This window comes from Bos grunniens, chromosome 1 (genome assembly GCF_055505025.1).
Source record: "Bos grunniens cultivar Pamir isolate PY7600 chromosome 1, Bosgru_T2T1.0, whole genome shotgun sequence".
In the NCBI taxonomy this organism is placed as follows: domain Eukaryota; kingdom Metazoa; phylum Chordata; class Mammalia; order Artiodactyla; family Bovidae; genus Bos; species Bos grunniens.
Genome location: NC_141165.1, coordinates 15,462,237 through 15,479,720, shown reverse-complemented (window position 1 = coordinate 15,479,720; position 17,484 = coordinate 15,462,237). Strand labels below are relative to the sequence as shown.

Here is a 17,484-nt window from a genome sequence, read left to right as displayed (position 1 = left end):
ATATCAATCACCTCAGATATGCAGATGACACCACCGTTATGGCAGAAAGTGAAGAGGAACTCAAAAGCCTCTTGATGAAAGTGGAAGTGGAGAGTGAAAAAGTTGGCTTAAAGCTCAACATTCAGAAAACGAAGATCATGGCATCCAGTCCCATCACTTCATGGCAAATAGATGGGGCAACAGCGGAAACAGTGTCAGACTTTATTTTTTGGGCTCCAAAATCACTGCAGATGGTGACTGCAGCCGTGAAATTAAAAGATGCTTACTCCTTGGAAGGAAAGTTATGACCAACCTAGATAGCATATTCAAAAGCAGAGATATTACTTTGCCAACAAAGGTCCATCTAGTCAAGGCTATGGTTTTTCCTGTGGTCATGTATGGATGTGAGAGTTGGACTGTGAAGAAGGCTGAGCGCCGAAGAATTGATTCTTTTGAACTGTGGTGTTGGAGAAGACTCTTGAGAGTCCCTGGGACTGCAAGGAGATCCAACCAGTCCATTCTGAAGAAGATCAGCACTGGGATTTCTTTGGAAGGAATGATGCTAAAGCTGAAACTCCAGTACTTTGGCCACCTCATGCGAAGAGTTGACTCACTGGAAAAGACTCTGATACTGGGAGGGATTGGGGGCAAGAGGAGAAGGGGACAACAGAGGATGAGACGGCTAGATGGCATCACTGACTTGATGGACGTGAGTCTCAGTGAACTCCGGGAGTTGGTGATAGACAGGGAGGCCTGGTGTGCTGTGATTCACGGGGTCGCAAAGAGTCAGACACCACTGAGCGACTGATCTGATCTGATCTAGGTTTGTCATAGCTATTCTTCCAAGGAGCAAGTCTCTTTTAATTTCATGGCTGCAATCACCATCCGCATAGATTCTGGAGCCCAAGAAAATTAAATCTGAGTTTCCACGTTTTCCCCATCTATTTGTCATGTGACAGGACTGAATGCCAAGATCTTAGTTTCTTGAATGCTGAGTTTTAAGCCAGCTTTTTTCAGTCTCCTCTTTGACCTACATCAAGACGCTCTTTAATTCCTCTTCACTTTCTGCCATTAGACTGGTAACATCTTCATATCTGAGGTTATATTTCTCCCGGCAATCTTGATTCCAGCTTGTGCTTCATCCAGCCCTGCATTTCACATGATGTCCTCTGCATATAAGTTAAATATGCAGGGTGACAATATACAGCCTTGATGTACACCTTTCCCAATTTGAAACCAGTCCGTGGTTCCATGTCCGGTTCTAACTATTGCTTCTTGTCCTGCATACAGGTTTCACAAGAGACAGGGAAGATGGTCTGGTATTCCCATCTCATTAAGAATATTCTTCAGTTTGTTGTGATCCACACAGTCAAAGGCTTTAGCTTAGTCAATGAAGCAGATTTTTTTTTTGGAATTACCTTGCTTTTTCTATGATCCAGCATATGTTGGCAATTTGATCTCTGGTTCCTCTGCCTTTTCTAAATCTAGCTTGTACAGCTGGAAGTTCTTGGTTCACATACTGTTCAAGCCTCACTTGAAGGATTTTGAGCGTAATCTTGCTGGCATGTGAAATGAGTGCAATTGTGTGGTAGTTTGAACTTTCTTTGGCATTGTTCTTCTTTGGGATTGGAATGAAAACTGACGTTTTCCAGTGCTGTGGCCACTGCTGAGTTTTCTAAATTTGCTGGCATATTGAGTGCAGCACTTTCACAGCATCATCTTTTAGGATTTGAAATAGCTTAGCTGGAATTCCATCACCTCTACTAGCTTTGTTCGTAGTGATGCTTCCTAATGCCCACTTGACTTCACATTCCAGGATGTCTGGATGTAGGTAAGTGATCACACCATCGTGGTTATCTGGGTCGTTAAGACCTTTTTTGTATAGTTCTGTGTATTCTTGCCACCTCTTCTTAATATCTTCTGCTTCTGTTAGGTCCTTGCTGTTTTTGTCCTTTATTGTACCCATCTTTGCATGAAATGTTCCCTTGATCTCTCCAATGTTGTTAAAGAGATGTCTAGTCTTTCCCATTCTATTCTTTTCCCCTATTTCTTTGCATTGTTCATACAGTCAGCAAAAACAAGACCCGGAGTTGACTGTGGCTCAGATCATCAGCTCCTTACTACAAAATTCAGGCTCAAATTGAAGAAAGTGGGGAAAACCACTAGGCCATTCAGGTATGACCTAAATCAAATCCCTTATGACTATACAGTGGAGGTGATAAATAGACTGAAGGGACCAGATCTGGTAGATAGAGTGACAGACAGACCTGTAGACAGACAGATAGTAATAGGCAGACAGAATGACGGACAGTCTGTAACACTGTGCAGGAGGTGGTGACCAAAACCATCCCCAGGAAAAAGAGATGCAAGAAGGCAAAGTGGTTGTCTGAGAAGGCCTTACAAATACCTGAGAAAGGAAGAACAGTGAAAGGCAAAGGAGAAAGGAAAGGATATTCCTAAGTGAATGCAGAGTTCCAGAGAATAGCAAGAAAGCCATCCTAAGTGAACAATTTGACTGACGTGACATCAAAAATTGGTGGGTTTCCCCAGGTTTGGGGCACACGACTGCAGACTGCAGGTGGCGGGGCACATTATATGGATCCACCTGGAAGCTTCCAAGTCCGCTTCACCCCGTGACTGACGCTGCAGAGCAGCCTGAGCTCAAGTGAGACAAGACTCACCTGCCACTTCAGAAAAGCCCCACCGTGGGTGGAGGAAACAGCCTTGGTTTCCAACAGAAGCCCGCAGAGTGGAACAAGCACGTGAGTCAAACAAAGGGACAGAGCAGAGCCTGCAGGAGCAGGCGCCGGCGGGGAGGGCAGCGACGGTGGATATGATGGGTAAGGATGCCCCAAGATGAGGACTGGCCAGCACCTTAACAAGAATCAGCACAGAGTCACAGAGTGAACAGGGACCCACATGGAGGGTCAATGGAAGGGGATTCGGAATTAAGTGCTAACTTGGCAAGTGTCCAAGCCGGCTGCCACCAGTGCCCCCTCCCATCCCCCCGGCCCAGGTGCCATGATTCCGAGAATAGGGGCCGAAAAGACAACAGTGACCCTCCCCGGTGCCCATCCTCCCAGGGTGGGGATGGGGGGCAGCGAGCCTTCACCCACGGGGCGCCAGACAGAGGCCACCCTGACCGGCTGAGCCCCACACAGCCATGTCCTGGCCATCCTCAGAGATTTATGTACATCATGTGTGCTCACCAGCTGTGAGCTGGCCAGACACTGAGCTCAGGATGCTTGGCTAGGCCCAGCAAGCCATCCTGGCCACAGGCTGGTCTGAGCATATGGCATCAGCCACACACAAGCAGACGAAGGTCCAGGTCATGAGTGGAGACCAGGGACAGAGGCAGGCTCAGAGCAAAACCAGTCAGTGAGAGGGAACAGCCAGGCCTTTGCCGGACACGGGTGGGCCCACGGAGGGAGGAGGGTGGATGGCTGAGGAAGGTCCTACCGATAAGGAGGCAGAAGCCCACTCCTCCAGCCGTGACCCCACCTCGGCACGTACTTCTCCCTTGATCCCCGAACAAACCCTCCTCGGCCGCTCAACATTCTTGGTGAGGATGAAACCTCCCCAGTCTCAGATGCAGCCATGGGCATGCTCAGTCGCTCAATCGTGTCCAACTCTTTGTGCAGCCCCATGGACTGTAGCCCATCAGGCTCCTCTGTCCATAGGATTCTCCAGGAAAGAATACTGGAGTGGGTTGCCAGGCCCTCCTCCAGGGGATCTTCCCAACCTGTGGATGGAACCTGCATCTCCTGAATTGGCAGGAGGATTCTCTACCACTAGCGCCACCAGGGAAGCCGCAAATGCAACCATATGTAGCTGCTTTTGATGAATAGTAGGAAATAAATTCTCTTTTAAATGGGAACTCTCCATCTGCATGTCTTAGCATTAACAGCTGCTTGAAAGCAAACCAAATGGAGCAGAATCTTAAAGGTGAGGTTACCAGTTAAATTCACCTTCACCCCCTGCTGGAGCACCTGGTTCCCACCCCGCCAGGTACCTGAGCCTCAGTGCTGGGCGGGGCCGCTCACCTGTGCGGCAGTTGTGAAACTCCAGCGCGCTCTGGATGCGGAAGGTCTTCTCACAGGTGCCACAGCGGTACCTGTACTCGCTGTCGACCTGATGGGAGGAGACGGGGGGGGGGGGGGGGGGGGGCAGTAGTGGGGCAGCTGGGACACCCTCTCCTCAAAGGAGCTGCTCCAGCAATGTCGTGTCTCACACTCCCTCCCTCTGCTACCCTCCTGCCCAGCTTAGAAACACGAACCGTGCCTGGCTGACCCACTGCCCTGGAAAGAGAAGCATCCAGGTGACCTCGGTGCCCACGTTGGCCTCCGGCTCCTCCCCGATCCGCGGCAGCACCCTGCCAGGCCCCGGCCTATCTCGGCCCCTGCGGCTCCCTCTCCCCACTCCCCTCGCCCGGGACTCTCCAGTCATCATTGCTCTTCTCTCCTCCACCACCCACCTCGTTCCTGCTGTGCTTGTACGAGACGTGCTGCTTCAGGCTCTCCTTGCGGCTGAACAACTTGGCACATTCCTCACATTTAAACAGCTTGTCACCTAAGGACAAGCCAGTGATGAGCACGTCACTCCTCCAGGCGCACCGAGACCCCGGTGCCCGCCTGGGGCCGCCGCCTGGCCCCCGGGGCGGACATGGCGGCGGCAGGGACTCACCGTGCGAGCGCACGTGCCTGCTCAGGTTGCTGCTGTTCTGGAAGACCTTGCTGCAGATACTACACTGGTATACCCGCCTGTGCTCGCCCAGCTGCCGCACCACCTTCCGCCGGATGCCGTGCCGGCTCGAGAGGATCAGGCTCCTCTTGAGGGTGATGGTGCCGCTCTGGTGATGCGGGAACCTGCGGGAGAGACGCACAGGCTGGTGAGGTGGGCGGGAGGCAGGGTCGCTGGGGAGAGAAGCTCAAGGTTAGTCATCCTGGAAAGGGCGCCTGTCGAATCTTCCCAGCTAGACACCGGAGGGGAGTGTTGGGCACAGGTGTCCCCCAGCTTTGGGGCTTCTGGATAAGGGAGCACCCTGAATGTCTCTGGAAGGGAGACACCCTGAATGTGCGGTGGCATCACTCAGCTTTTCCACACCAGCCACTCATCTCCCTCGGCATTAACTCTGGTCACCAGAAGCCTGGACCTCAGTTAGTACATTGGCCAGAGTGACCCCATCTCTTCTGCTTTCCTCACTTGCCTCTACCCTGTTTCATATCTTCCCTGAACCTGATTTTTTCAAACTTCTTCTCCCTATTAAATGTGTTTCTAACAGTAAGTTACTGAAATCCTCTGGGCAATAAGATGGAGCATGAATAAGTAGGTCACGCTCACCATTTCTGACAATGCTCTGCTCTGCTCTGTTTTTGCACAGCTTCCTGGACTGTCTAGGACCAGGCATGCTTTGACACTGAAGGATGCACTCCAAAAAGGACCTAAAAACTGTCACAGGCTTATTCAACTTCAGGGCAAAAATTACCAAGAATAATAGCTAAAACAAACATTTTCCTCATTCACAAAAAGAAGAGAAATGCAGAATATTAAATTTACAGAAGTTCAGATACAAACTGTTCCATCATGGCAGCCTTGTTAGACACAACACAAGTATCAGCTGGTGGAAGGAGTGGATGAACCAAGTGTGGTCCTCCCGCATGATGGAGTAGCGTTCCGACTTAAACCAGAAGGACACTCCGATACCTGCTGCAACACACATGGACCTCGAGGGCGTTACGCTAAGTGAAGTAAACCAGTCACCAAAGGACAAACATGTGTGATCCGTTATACGAGGTCCTGAGAGACGTGAGTACCTCCTGTAAGGTCGTCACAGAGATAGAAAGCAGAAGAGTGGGTGCCAGGGGCTGGAGAGGGGGAGATGGGGAGTTAGTATTTCATAAGGATGGAGTTTCATCTTGGGGAAGATGAAAAAATTCTGGAGATGGATGGAAGGTTCTGCAAAGACGTGATTGTTTTTGAAAACACTGAACCATACACTTAGAAATGGCTAAGATGATAAATTGTATACTATGTGTATTTTACAACAATAAAAAGGCTTTCTCATCTATTTTCACAGAGGCTGCACTATTAACTCCCTGAGCTCCAGGACATTCCTGCTGCTCCCCATGCATGTGCATTTCCCATAAGAAGTAAACCATCCCCTCTCATCAGGCTTTCCCTCTGAAATGGATTAGCCGCCACACGCTGCTGCCCATGAAGCCAGGCCAAGTGCCATTCTGGGACTTACTTTGGCACTGAGCTGGTGTCGCTGGGGGTGGCGGCCAGCTTTCCCAGAACAAGCTCCATGATCCGCTCATCTGGCGTCACAGTCACGGGCTCGACCTCAGTCATGATCTCTGTCACTTGCTCTGCAAGGAGGGGACAAGACAAGCTGTGTCACTTCTGGGGCCGTGGACAGAACACAGCTGAACCCAGATGACAGGCCCAAGGGGTGGCAGCCAGGCCAATGCCATAGACACGGGTCACAAGATTGACAGAGGGAAAAAAACAGCAATACTTTAGAATCCACACATTTGCCTGCAGATTGAAAAGAGCAAAATGTTATTCTTAACTCAAAACTGGAGTTGGAATCTGTGATTCTTTTTAAAACCACAGGAGTCATAACTCTATTTCAATCCCTTTTCATACCACCTAAAACAAAACACTTTGATATATAGTAGGGTCTTATAACTTATTAAATTCATCCTGACAGAGATTTAGGAGTATTAATTTCTGTAATTACACAAGTCATCGTATGTTCAAAAGCAAATAATCATTTTCTATAAGAGTTAAATACCAAATGACCACAGTAATAGGGACCCAGGACTGACCCTCTAAACAAATGAAATATGGGAAGACTACACAAAAAGATTTATCTACTTCACCTACTATGATGTGTCTTCCTAACGCAACTAATAATTAGTGAAATAATCACTTAATAAGTTTTTCACTTCTGTCTTTTCTTCTTGTTTATAGAGAAGTACAGAGACTGTCCAGGGGAAGCTTAAACCACTTCTCCTGAGAATATTATCTGAGGGCTGCTCCTCTGAATTCTCTTTAACTCTGAGAGAGAACAAAAATTTCTTGTCACTCACAAAGAAATCCTAGGCTACAGCAGACAGCAAGAAGAAAAACTGCCCAGTGGGTGGTCAGTGAGGAAGGCAGTGAGGGGACTCACGAGTGTCTGAGCATCAAGTCTGGTCCTTGCGTGCCAGACCCGCCAGAATCTGGTGGCACTTCTGGTGAGGCCATGAGGTCTGAGGGGACGTGGCCTCGTGGGGACCCCTCACCCGAGAGACCAGGTTCCCTCCAAACTCAACTGAAGCTACTATATTGTCAGAGTAACACCTTTAGCCATGGCCCAGAGTGCAGCTGCATGTCCGTTCACAGGAGACAGGGAGCAGACGCTGGAGCACCCACACGATGGACCGACATGACTCGGCACCGAAGGAAAGTGGGAAGCCCAACGTGGACAAGTCTTTTCCACATGTGGCCTGGAAGATGCTGAGCACAGAGCTCCCAGGATGGGTGGCTGAGGAGATGGAAATGTTCTGTCCAGACGACCACCTACAATGGGGAACCCGCCTATCAAAGTTCACAGCCCACGCACTCTACCAAACGCACTGGGAGTAAGCTGTACTCGAAAGAGCTGGTTCACAGCAAGAGCAGGGCTTAAACAGCACCTCCGTCTAGACTCTGGACCAAGTTCTCCTGCCTGGCAAGGAGGCAATATGGCCTCAGGCCCCTCCCTGCTATCATCACTCCTCCCCCAGGACCACGCCCCAAGCTGGCTCCTCCCCATGGCCACGCCCCCAAGCTGGCTCCTCCCCCAGGACCGCCCTCACCTGCTGGCTCCTTGCCTTCAACAATGACTAGAGGCTGCTCTGGTTTGGATGCTTTGGGTTTTCTTCCCCTTCGAGGCTTTTTCTTCTGCTCTTTGGTGGCACTGACAGTCTTGGGAACCTCAGCAGGTTCCCCCCGGGGCACATCTGCTTCCTTCTCCGGGGCTGACTCCTGCTGGCCGGCTGGGGCGCCGCTCTTGGATTGTTCCAAGTGGCCCAACAGGTGCTCTGCAGAAGATGCTTATGATGAATCCACCAGGCTGAAAACACTTAGGCCACAAAAACAGAGCCCCCACTACCCTTCTCCCCAACTGAACTACTCTGCTGAGATGGAGGACACACAGAGGACTTCAAGACAAAGCACAGATCCCTGGGAGGAGGCCCGCGGGACACAGGCCAGGAGAGGAGCCAGGGGAATCCTGACACCCTCCCCGATGGAAGTGACAGTGCGCGTCTGAGTGAACGCATCCGGAGACTCCCTGGCGTCTGGCCCAGCAGGCGCCTGCCCCTTACCATTCAGCAGCTGCAGCTCCAGGAAGGTGGCTGAACACACCTTGCACACCCACTGGCTGGGCTCTGCCTCCACTGGGGTGCTGTTCTCTGGGGTGCCTGCAGCTTCAAAAGACAAGGTGGGGGGAGAAGGTCCAGAAGTTCCTCTCTGTGCTGCCCAGCCCAGTGGAGGGCGCACCTGCCCCATAGGAGGTGACAATGACAGTGGTGACAACTGCCATCTCTTGGGAGCAAATCCAACCCTCCAAACACTGTTCTCAGAGTTTTACCCACAGGGACTCGTTCATGCCTGTAAGCACCCCCATTTCACAGATGAGGAAACCGGGCACGGAGAACTGGAACCAGTCTGAGGCAGGGCTGGCACCAGTCAAGGAAATGTACCCTCTTCACAGAAGCCAGTCCAGTGGGAACAGACACACACCCCTCCACACACACTGATGACTTCAAGGAAAAAAAAAAAAAGGCATCCTAGAGCCCACAGCGAATTCTCTACTCTCTCACTGGCTCATGTGTCAAGAAGGGGCGAATCCACGAGTCAGGCGCCATGCCCTGAGCCCAGTTTCGCCATGGCTCCTGCCCAAGCACTGTCAACAAAACTTTTGCAATGACAGAAATGTTCTGTAACTGCCTTCCAGGTGGCAGCCACGTGTGCCTAGTGCCCCTGAGGAACTGGACTTCTGCTTTTACTGCATTTGAATTTAGGTTTAAATAGCCCAACCACTAGACCATTCAGGTATGACCCAAATCAAATCCCTTATGATTATACAGTGGAAGTGAGAAATAGATTTAAGGGCCTAGATCTGATAGAGTGCCTGATGAACTATGGAATGAGGTTTGTGACATCGTATAGGAGACAGGTATCAAGACCATCCCCATGGAAAAGAAATGCAAAAAAGCAAAATGTCTGGGGAGGCCTTACAAATAGCTGTGAAAAGAAGAGAAGCGAAAAGCAAAGGAGAAAAGGAAAGATATAAACATCTGATGCAGAGTTCCAAAGAATAGCAAGAAGAGATAAGAAAGCCTTCTTCAGCAATCAATGCAAAAAAATAGAGGAAAACAACAGAATGGGAAAGACTAGAGATCTCTTTTAGAAAATCAGAGATACCAAAGGAGCATTTCATGCAAAGATGGGCTCAATAAAGGACAGAAATGGTATGGACCTAACAGAAGCAGAAGATATTAAGAAGAGATGGCAAGAATACACAGAAGAACTGTACAAAGAGATCTTCACGACCCAGATAATCACGATGGTGTGATCACTGACCTAGAGCCAGACATCCTGGAATGTGAAGTCAAGTGGGCCTTAGAAAGCATCACTACGAACAAAGCTAGTGGAGGTGATAGAATTCCAGTTGAGCTATTTCAAATCCTGAAAGATGATGCTGTGAAAGTGCTGCACTCAATATGCCAGCAAATTTGGAAAACTCAGCAGTGGCCACAGGACTGGAAAAGGTCAGTTTTCATTCCAATCCCAAAGAAAGGCAATGCCAAAGAATGCTCAAACTACCGCACAATTGCACTCATCTCACACGCTAGTAAAGTAATGCTCAAAATTCTCCAATCCAGGCTTCAGCAATATGTGAACTGTGAACTTCCTGATGTGCAAGCTGGTTTTAGAAAAGGCAGAGGAACCATAGATCAAATTGCCAACATCCGCTGGATCATGGAAAAAGCAAGAGAGTTCCAGAAAAACATCTATTTCTTCTTTATTGACTATGCCACAGCCTTTGACTGTGTGCATCACCATAAACTGTGGAAAATTCTGAAAGAGATGGGAATACCAGACCACCTGATCTGCCTCTTGCGAAATCTGTATGCAGGTCAGGAAGCAACAGTTAGAACTGGACATGGAACAACAACAACAGACTGGTTCCAAATAGGAAAAGTAGTATGTCAAGGCTGTATATTGTCACCCTGTTTATTTAACTTATATGCAGAGTACATCATGAGAAACGCTGGACTGGAAGAAACATAAGCTGGAATCAAGATTGCCGGGAGAAATGTCAATCACCTCAGCTATGCAGATGACACCACCCTTATGGCAGAAAGTGAAGAGGAACTCAAAAGCCTCTTGATGAAAGTGAAAGAGGAGAGTGAAAAAGTTGGCTTAAAGCTCAATGTTCAGAAAACGAAGATCATGGCATCTGGTCCCATCACTTCATGGGAAATAGATGGGGAAACAGTGGAAACGTGTCAGACTTTATTTTTCTGGGCTCCAAAATCACTGCAGATGGTGACTGCAGCCATGAAATTAAAAGACGCTTACTCCTTGGAAGGAAAATTATGACCACCATAGATAGCATATTTAAAAGCAGAGATGTTACTTTGCCAACAAAGGTTCGTCTAGTCAAGGCTATGGTTTTTCCTGTGGTCATGTATGGATGTGAGAGTTGGACTGTGAAGAAGGCTGAGCGCCGAAGAATTGATGCTTTTGAACTGTGGTGTTGGAGAAGACTCTTGAGAGTCCCTTGGACTGCAAGGAGATCCAACCAGTCCCTTCTGAAGGAGATCAGCCCTGGGATTTCTTTGGAAGGAATGATGCTAAAGCTGAAACTCCAGTACTTTGGCCACCTCATGCGAAGAGTTGACTCACTGGAAAAGACTCTGATGCTGGGAGGGATTGGGGGCAGGAGGAGAAGGGGACGACAGAGGATGAGATGGCTGGATGGCATCACTGACTCGATGGATGTGAGTCTCAGTGAACTCTGGGAGTTGGTGATGGACAGGGAGGCCTGGTGTGCTGCGATTCATGGGGTCGCAAAGAGTCGGACACGACTGAGCGGCTGACCTGAGCCCCCCCGGGGCAGGTGCTTCTGCAGGGCAGTGCCTCTACCCCTCCTGGTACCTTCACCGGAGTCTGGGTCGGAGGAAGACGACCAGGGCCCATGGAACACAGAGGGGGATCCTGGCTGCGTAGACTCTTTTAAAAAAAAAAAACTGATGCTCTTGTGAGTCCTCAGAGTTAGGAATGTAATAGAGAAGAACCTTTGTTTTCTATTACAGGTGGAACTAGTAGTCAAGAATCCGCCTGCAATGCAGGAGACGTGAAGAGACATGGGTCCGATCCGGGGGAGGGAAGATACCCTGGAGTAGGAAATGGCAACCCACTCTAGTATTCTTGTCTGGAAAATCCCACGGACAGAGGAGCCTGGGGACTGCAGTCCACTGGGTTGCACAGAGTCAGACATGACTAAAGCGACTTAGCACATGAGCACCCACAAGTTAGTCACTAAAGGGATGTTGCCTGTAAGCTTAAATTACACATTATGGCCCATCCCTGGGAACCCTGCCTCTCAGGGTTTGAGAGGCAGCTTAATGAACATTAAGCTGAAATACCTTTGTTTAGCTCACAGGAAACACCCTGACCAGGCTCACCTGTGAATGGCTGCAGGAAGAAAGAAATTAACACATCCCCTCTGGAGGCTGACTGGAACCAGGAAACGCTTGCCTTCATTCCCTCCCCTTTTAGTACAAAAGAGGCCTGAATTCTAACTCAGAGAAGATGGTTCTTTGGGACACTGGTCCACTATCTTCTAGAACCTGCTGTCTTTCCAAATAAAGTGGCTATTCCTGCCCCAACAACTGTCTCTCGATTGACTGTGCAGTGAGCAGTATGAGCTTGGATTCTCTAACAGGGACGTTCGAAGCAAATGTATGTTCATGATATCCTGGCCCAGGAGACTGATTTCTCTAAACCCCACATGGCAGCCTGTCAGGGCTGGACAGAGGCCACCAGCTCTCACCACCACCTCCACTCCTGTCTGTGTGTAGCTTGTGTTGACACTCAGGACCCATCACAACACCCATCAAAACACGCTGGGGCCACCCACAAAGCAAGACCCTCCAGGGCTGTGACTTGCGCATGCCTTCAGTTACTAGGAAAAAGCACACCTCTTTCTGTATCAAAAACCAGCAATAAGGCTGCAAAAGATGGAAGGAAAAATGGAGACCACCGCTACAACTATTTGCGTGCATTTTCTGAGTCTTCGTCAGATAACAAGAGATTAGAAATATAAGTGGATGTGAAATTTTCGGTTATACCAAAACTAGAACAGAAAGAGCAGACAGTGAGCAGCACAGAAGCAGGGCATGTTCTCGGGAGGTGCCCTCTGGCTCAGCCTCTGCTCTCGCCTGCGCCTGCTCTCTGGGGAATCCGTGGAAGAGCATCAGGAAAAGGTGGTCACAATTGAAACCAAAATCCCATATCTCACTCACCTTCCCCAACACACACGGTCTAAAGAGGGCAGAGTACTCTTGCACAGGAGAGTTTCAGAGAAGGAGGCTGAGGAGGGGTGAGCGGGCAGCTCCTTCTAACCCAAATGAGTTGCGGTCACCGCACCACGAGGTCCCCGCCCAGGGGTGGAATTCACGCTGACCTGACCTGGGGCAGGAAACCTTTTTCTTTAGCTGATGTCCGGAAGCGGAAGCGGGGCTGACAGGACCAACTAGAAGAACCAGTCATGACTGCTGTCCTCTCACTGAGGGCAGTGTTCTATTTCACAAAAACTATCTTTAAAGGTAAAAATTATGAGAAAAAAAAATATTAGCCAACGATCAGGAGGCAACTGCTGATCACAATCACGCACGTCCAACAAGACAGACACGTCTATGCAAAATGAAACGACGCTGTGGGGGAGAGGCAGCGATGACACGGAAGGCTCCCAGCAGACAGTCACCAAAACAAGTGACGAAGACCGAGCACGCGGTGTGCCAGCACGCGAGGCAGGACCTCAGCCTCGCAGAAACGCACGGCTGCGTAAACAATGGAAGAGAAACGGCGTAAGTACAAGGACGGGGATGGACACTGGTCACCAGGGGACGGGGTACAGAGTCATACGAGGGAACCTTCTGGGGTGAGGAGAACATTCCATATCTTTTTTAAAACAATAAGTTTGAATGTTTGTTTTTTAATTTCTTTGGCTGTGCCAGGTCTCAGTTGCGGCATGCGGGATCTTTAGTTGTGGCCTGCAAACTCTCAGTTGTAGTATGGGGGATCTAGTTTCCTGACCAGGGATGGAACCCAGGCCCCCTGCGTCGGAAGCAAGGAAGCTTACCCGCTGGACCGCCGGGGAAGCCCCAGACCATTCTCTATCTTGATTGCAATGGAGGTCCCGCAACTGTGGACCTTTGTTCAAACTCTGATACCGCCCACTAAAATCACTATTTTATTGTTTGAAAACTATATGCCCACTGTGTTGATTTGTAAAAACTGCTAGAAAATGCCAAGCAAAAATCCCAAGAGTCATTAAGATGGTGCTGTTATACGTAATCAAGAAGTTCCTCAAGTGTTAGGAAATGTATTTACAGCTCACCTCTTTCACTAGGAAAGTGATTTTGAAAATCTGACGCTGACAGCTGACTCTAAATCCTACACACCTGCTGGCTGAGACCACGAGGCTTCCTGGGCTGCCTACTTCATCGGCCAATGGGCCCAGATGTGTGCAAAGAAGAGAAATTAACCTTCATGGACATTCAATGAAAACATGTGATTAGGAAAGTAATCCAATACCAGGGAAAAAAAATTTATAGATTAAGTTTTGAAAGAAGTGTGTGTCACTGCTCCTTCAGGTGGAAGGAAAAATACTTCTGTATTTAAATGTCTATTCTGGCAAACTGCAAACTGGCGTAATACCTGTATAATTATTAACAGTGCCCAATGTTCTTAGAAGCCCAGAGGTGGGCTGGTGTTCCTGAACGAGAGCAGTCAGGACAGGGTGGAGAGGCAGATGTGCTGGATGACACGGTTCCAAGGTGATTTCATTAAGATCTGTTCTATCAAACTCAGCCCCCGATTAAGGAGCTCTCCTACAGAAGAAGGCAATGGCACCCCACTCCAGTACTCTTGCCTGGAAAATCCCATGGACAGAAGAGCCTGGTAGGCTGTAGTCCGTGGGGTCGCTAAGAGTCGGACATGACTGAGTGACTTCCCTTTCACTTTTCACTTTCATGCATTGGAGAAGGAAATGGCAACCCACTCCAGTATTCTTGCCTGGAGAATCCCAGGGACAGGGGAGCCTGGTGGGCTGCTGTCTACGGGGTCGCACAGAGTCGGACATGACTGAAGTGACTTAGCAGCAACAGCAGCAGCTACAGGTAAAAAAAAAAAAAAAGCCAACAGGACAACTGTCACTCTGATTGTTGTTCTTCAGTTGCCAAGTTGGGTCTGACTCTTTGCAGACTATCTCCTGGAATTTGCTTAAATTCATGTCCATTGAGTCAGTGATACTACCTAACCATCTCATCCTCTGCTGCCCTCTTCTCCTTTTGCCCTCAATCTTTTCCAGTATCAGCATTTTTTCCAATGAGGTGACTCTTCACATCAAGTGGTCAAAGTACTGGGGCTTCAGCTTCAGCATCACTCCTTCCAATGAATACACAGGGCTGATTTCCTTTAGGATGACTGATTTGATCTCCCTGCAGTCCAAAGGACTCTCAAGAGTCTTCTCCAGCAGCACAATTTTAAAGCATCAGTTCTTTGGCACTCAGTCTTCTTTATGGTTCAACTCTCACATCCAGACTGGAAATCCCATAGCTTTGACCATACAGACCTTCGTCAGCAAAGTGATGTCTCTGCTTATTAATACGCTGTCTAGGTTTGCCATAGCTTTCTTCCAAGGAGCAAGCACCTTTTAATTTCATGGCTGCAATCACCATCTGCAGTGATTTTAGAGCCCCAAAATATAAAATCTGTCACTGCTTCCACATTTCCCCTTTCTATTTGCCAGGAAGTGATGGGTCCAAATGTCATGATCTTAAGTCTTTCAAATGTTGAATTTTAAGCCAGCTTTTTCATTCTCCCCTTTCACCTTCACCAAGAGGCTCTTTAGTTCCTCTTCACTTTCTGCCATTAGAGTGGTATCATCTGCATATCTATGGTTGTTGATATTTCTCCCAGCAATCTTGATTTCAGCTTGTGCTTCATCCAGCCCGGCATTGCACATGATGCATTCTGCACAGAAGTGAAATAAGCAGGGTGACAATATACAGCCTTGTCACACTTGTTTCCCAATTTTGAACCAATTTGTTGTTCCATGGCTGGTTCTAACTGCTGCTTATTGACCTGCATACAGGTTTCTCAGGAGACAGGTAAGGTGGTCTGGTATTCCCATCTCTTGAGGAATTTTCCAGTTTACTGTGATCCACATTGTCAAAGGCTTGAGCACAGTCAATGAAGCAGAAGCAGATGCTTTTCTGGAATTCCTTTGCTTTTTCTATGATCCAGCATATGTTGGCAATTTGATCTCTCATTCCTCTGCCTTTTCTAAATCCAGCTTATACATCTGGAAGTTCTTGGTTCATGTACTGCTGAAGCTTAGCTTGAAGGAATTTGACCATTATTTGCTAGTGTGTGAAATTAGTGCAATTGTGTGGTAGTTAGAACATTCTTTGGCACCACCCTTCTTTGGGATTGGAATGAAAACTGACCTCTTCCAGTTCTGTAGCCACTGGTGAGTTTCCCAAATTTGCTCGCATATTGAGTGCAGCACTTTCACAGCATCATCTTTTAGGATTTGAAATAGCTCAGCTGGAATTCCATTACCCACACTAGCTTTGTTTGTAGTCATGCATCCTAAAGCCCACTTGACTTCACACTCAGTATGTCTGGCTCTAGGTAAGTGACCATACCCTCATGGTTATCTGGGTCATTAAGACCTTTTTTGTACAGTTCTTGAGTGTGTTTTTGCCACCTCTTCTTAATCTCTTCTGCTTCTGTAAGGTCCTTAGTATTTCTGTCCTTTATGGTTCCCATCTTTGCATGAACTATTCCCTTGATCTCTCCAATTTTCTTAAAGAAATCTCTAGTCTGTCCCATTCTATTATTTTCTACTACTTCTTTGCACTGTTCATTTAAGAAGGCCTTCTTACCTCTCCTTGCTATTCTCTGGAACTCTGCATTCAGTTGGGTATATCTTTCCCTTTCTCCCTTGCTTTTTGCTTCTCTTTTCTCAGCTACTTATAAAGCCTCTTCAGACAACCCCTTGGCCCTTCTTGCATTTCTTTTTCTTGGGGATGGTTTTGGTCACTGCCTCCCATACAATGTTACAAACCTCTGTCCACAGTTCTTCACTAGCACTGGCACTCCATCTCCTAGATCTAATCCCTTGAATCCATTTGTCACTTCTACTGTATAATCATGAGAGATTTAATTTAGGTCATATCTGAAAGGTCTAGTGGTTTTCCCTACTTTCTTCACTTTCAACCTGAATTTTACAGCAAGGAGCTCATGATCTAAGCCACAGTCAGCTCCTGGCCTTGTTTTGCTGACTGTATAAAGCTTCTCCATCTTTGGCTGCAAAGAACATAATCAATCTGATTTTGGCATTGACCATTTGGTGTTGTCTATGTTTAGAATTGTCTCTTGTGTTGTTGGAAAAGGGTGTTTGCTATGACCAGTGTGTTCTCTTGGCAAAACTCTGTTAGCCTTTGCCCTGCTTCATTTTATACTCCAAGGCCAAACTTGCCTGTGCTCCAGGTATCTCATGACTTCCTACTTTGGTATTCCAATCCTCTATGATAAAAAAAGTATCTTTTTTTTTGGTGTTAGTTCTAGAAGATGTTGTAGGTCTCCATAGAACCGTTCAGCTTCTTCAGCATTAGTGGTTGGGGCATAGACTTGGATTACTGTGATATTGAATGGTTTGCCATGGAAATGAACAGAGATCATTCTGTAGTTTTTGAAACTACACCCAAGTACTGCATTTCAGACTCTTGTTGATTATGAGGGCTACTCCACTTCTTCTAAGAGACTGTTGCCCAGAGCAGTAGATATATATAATGGTCATCTGAATTAAATTCACCCATTCCCATCCATTTCAGTTTACTGATTCCAAAGATGTCAGTGATCACTCTTGCCATCTCCTGTTTGACCACATCTAATTTACCTTTATCCATGGATCTAACATTCCAGGTTCCTATGAAACATTGTATTTTACAGCATTGGACTTTACTTTCACCATGAGACATATCCACAACTGAGAATTGTTTCCACTTGGCCTAGCCGCTTCATTCTTTCTGGAGCTTTTAGTAATTGCCCTCCACTGTTCCCAAGTACCATACTGGACACCTTCCGACCTGGGGTCTCATCTTCCAGTGTCATATCCTTTCGCCTTTTCATACTGTTCATAGGGTTCTCGTGCCAAGAATACTGGAGTGG

General features: G+C 47.9%; 1 protein-coding gene across 3 annotated transcripts in view; it reads right to left on the bottom strand.

The window, feature by feature from the left end:
- Positions 1-17,484, bottom strand: part of PRDM15 (PR/SET domain 15) — a 68,235-nt gene that overhangs the window by 26,315 nt on the left and 24,436 nt on the right. For all 3 annotated transcript variants that reach the window (XR_015132004.1, XM_086315767.1, XM_086315771.1), the window contains exons 6-11: positions 8,334-8,435; positions 7,824-8,048; positions 6,227-6,347; positions 4,663-4,844; positions 4,454-4,548; positions 4,023-4,110 (exon numbers count right to left, since the gene is read on the bottom strand). Coding sequence is in view for 2 of the 3 variants with exons in the window: in XM_086315767.1 (XP_086171893.1) it covers positions 4,023-4,110; positions 4,454-4,548; positions 4,663-4,844; positions 6,227-6,347; positions 7,824-8,048; positions 8,334-8,435 (813 nt within the window). In the remaining variant the exon portion in view is untranslated. The remainder of the gene's footprint in view (positions 1-4,022; positions 4,111-4,453; positions 4,549-4,662; positions 4,845-6,226; positions 6,348-7,823; positions 8,049-8,333; positions 8,436-17,484) is intronic.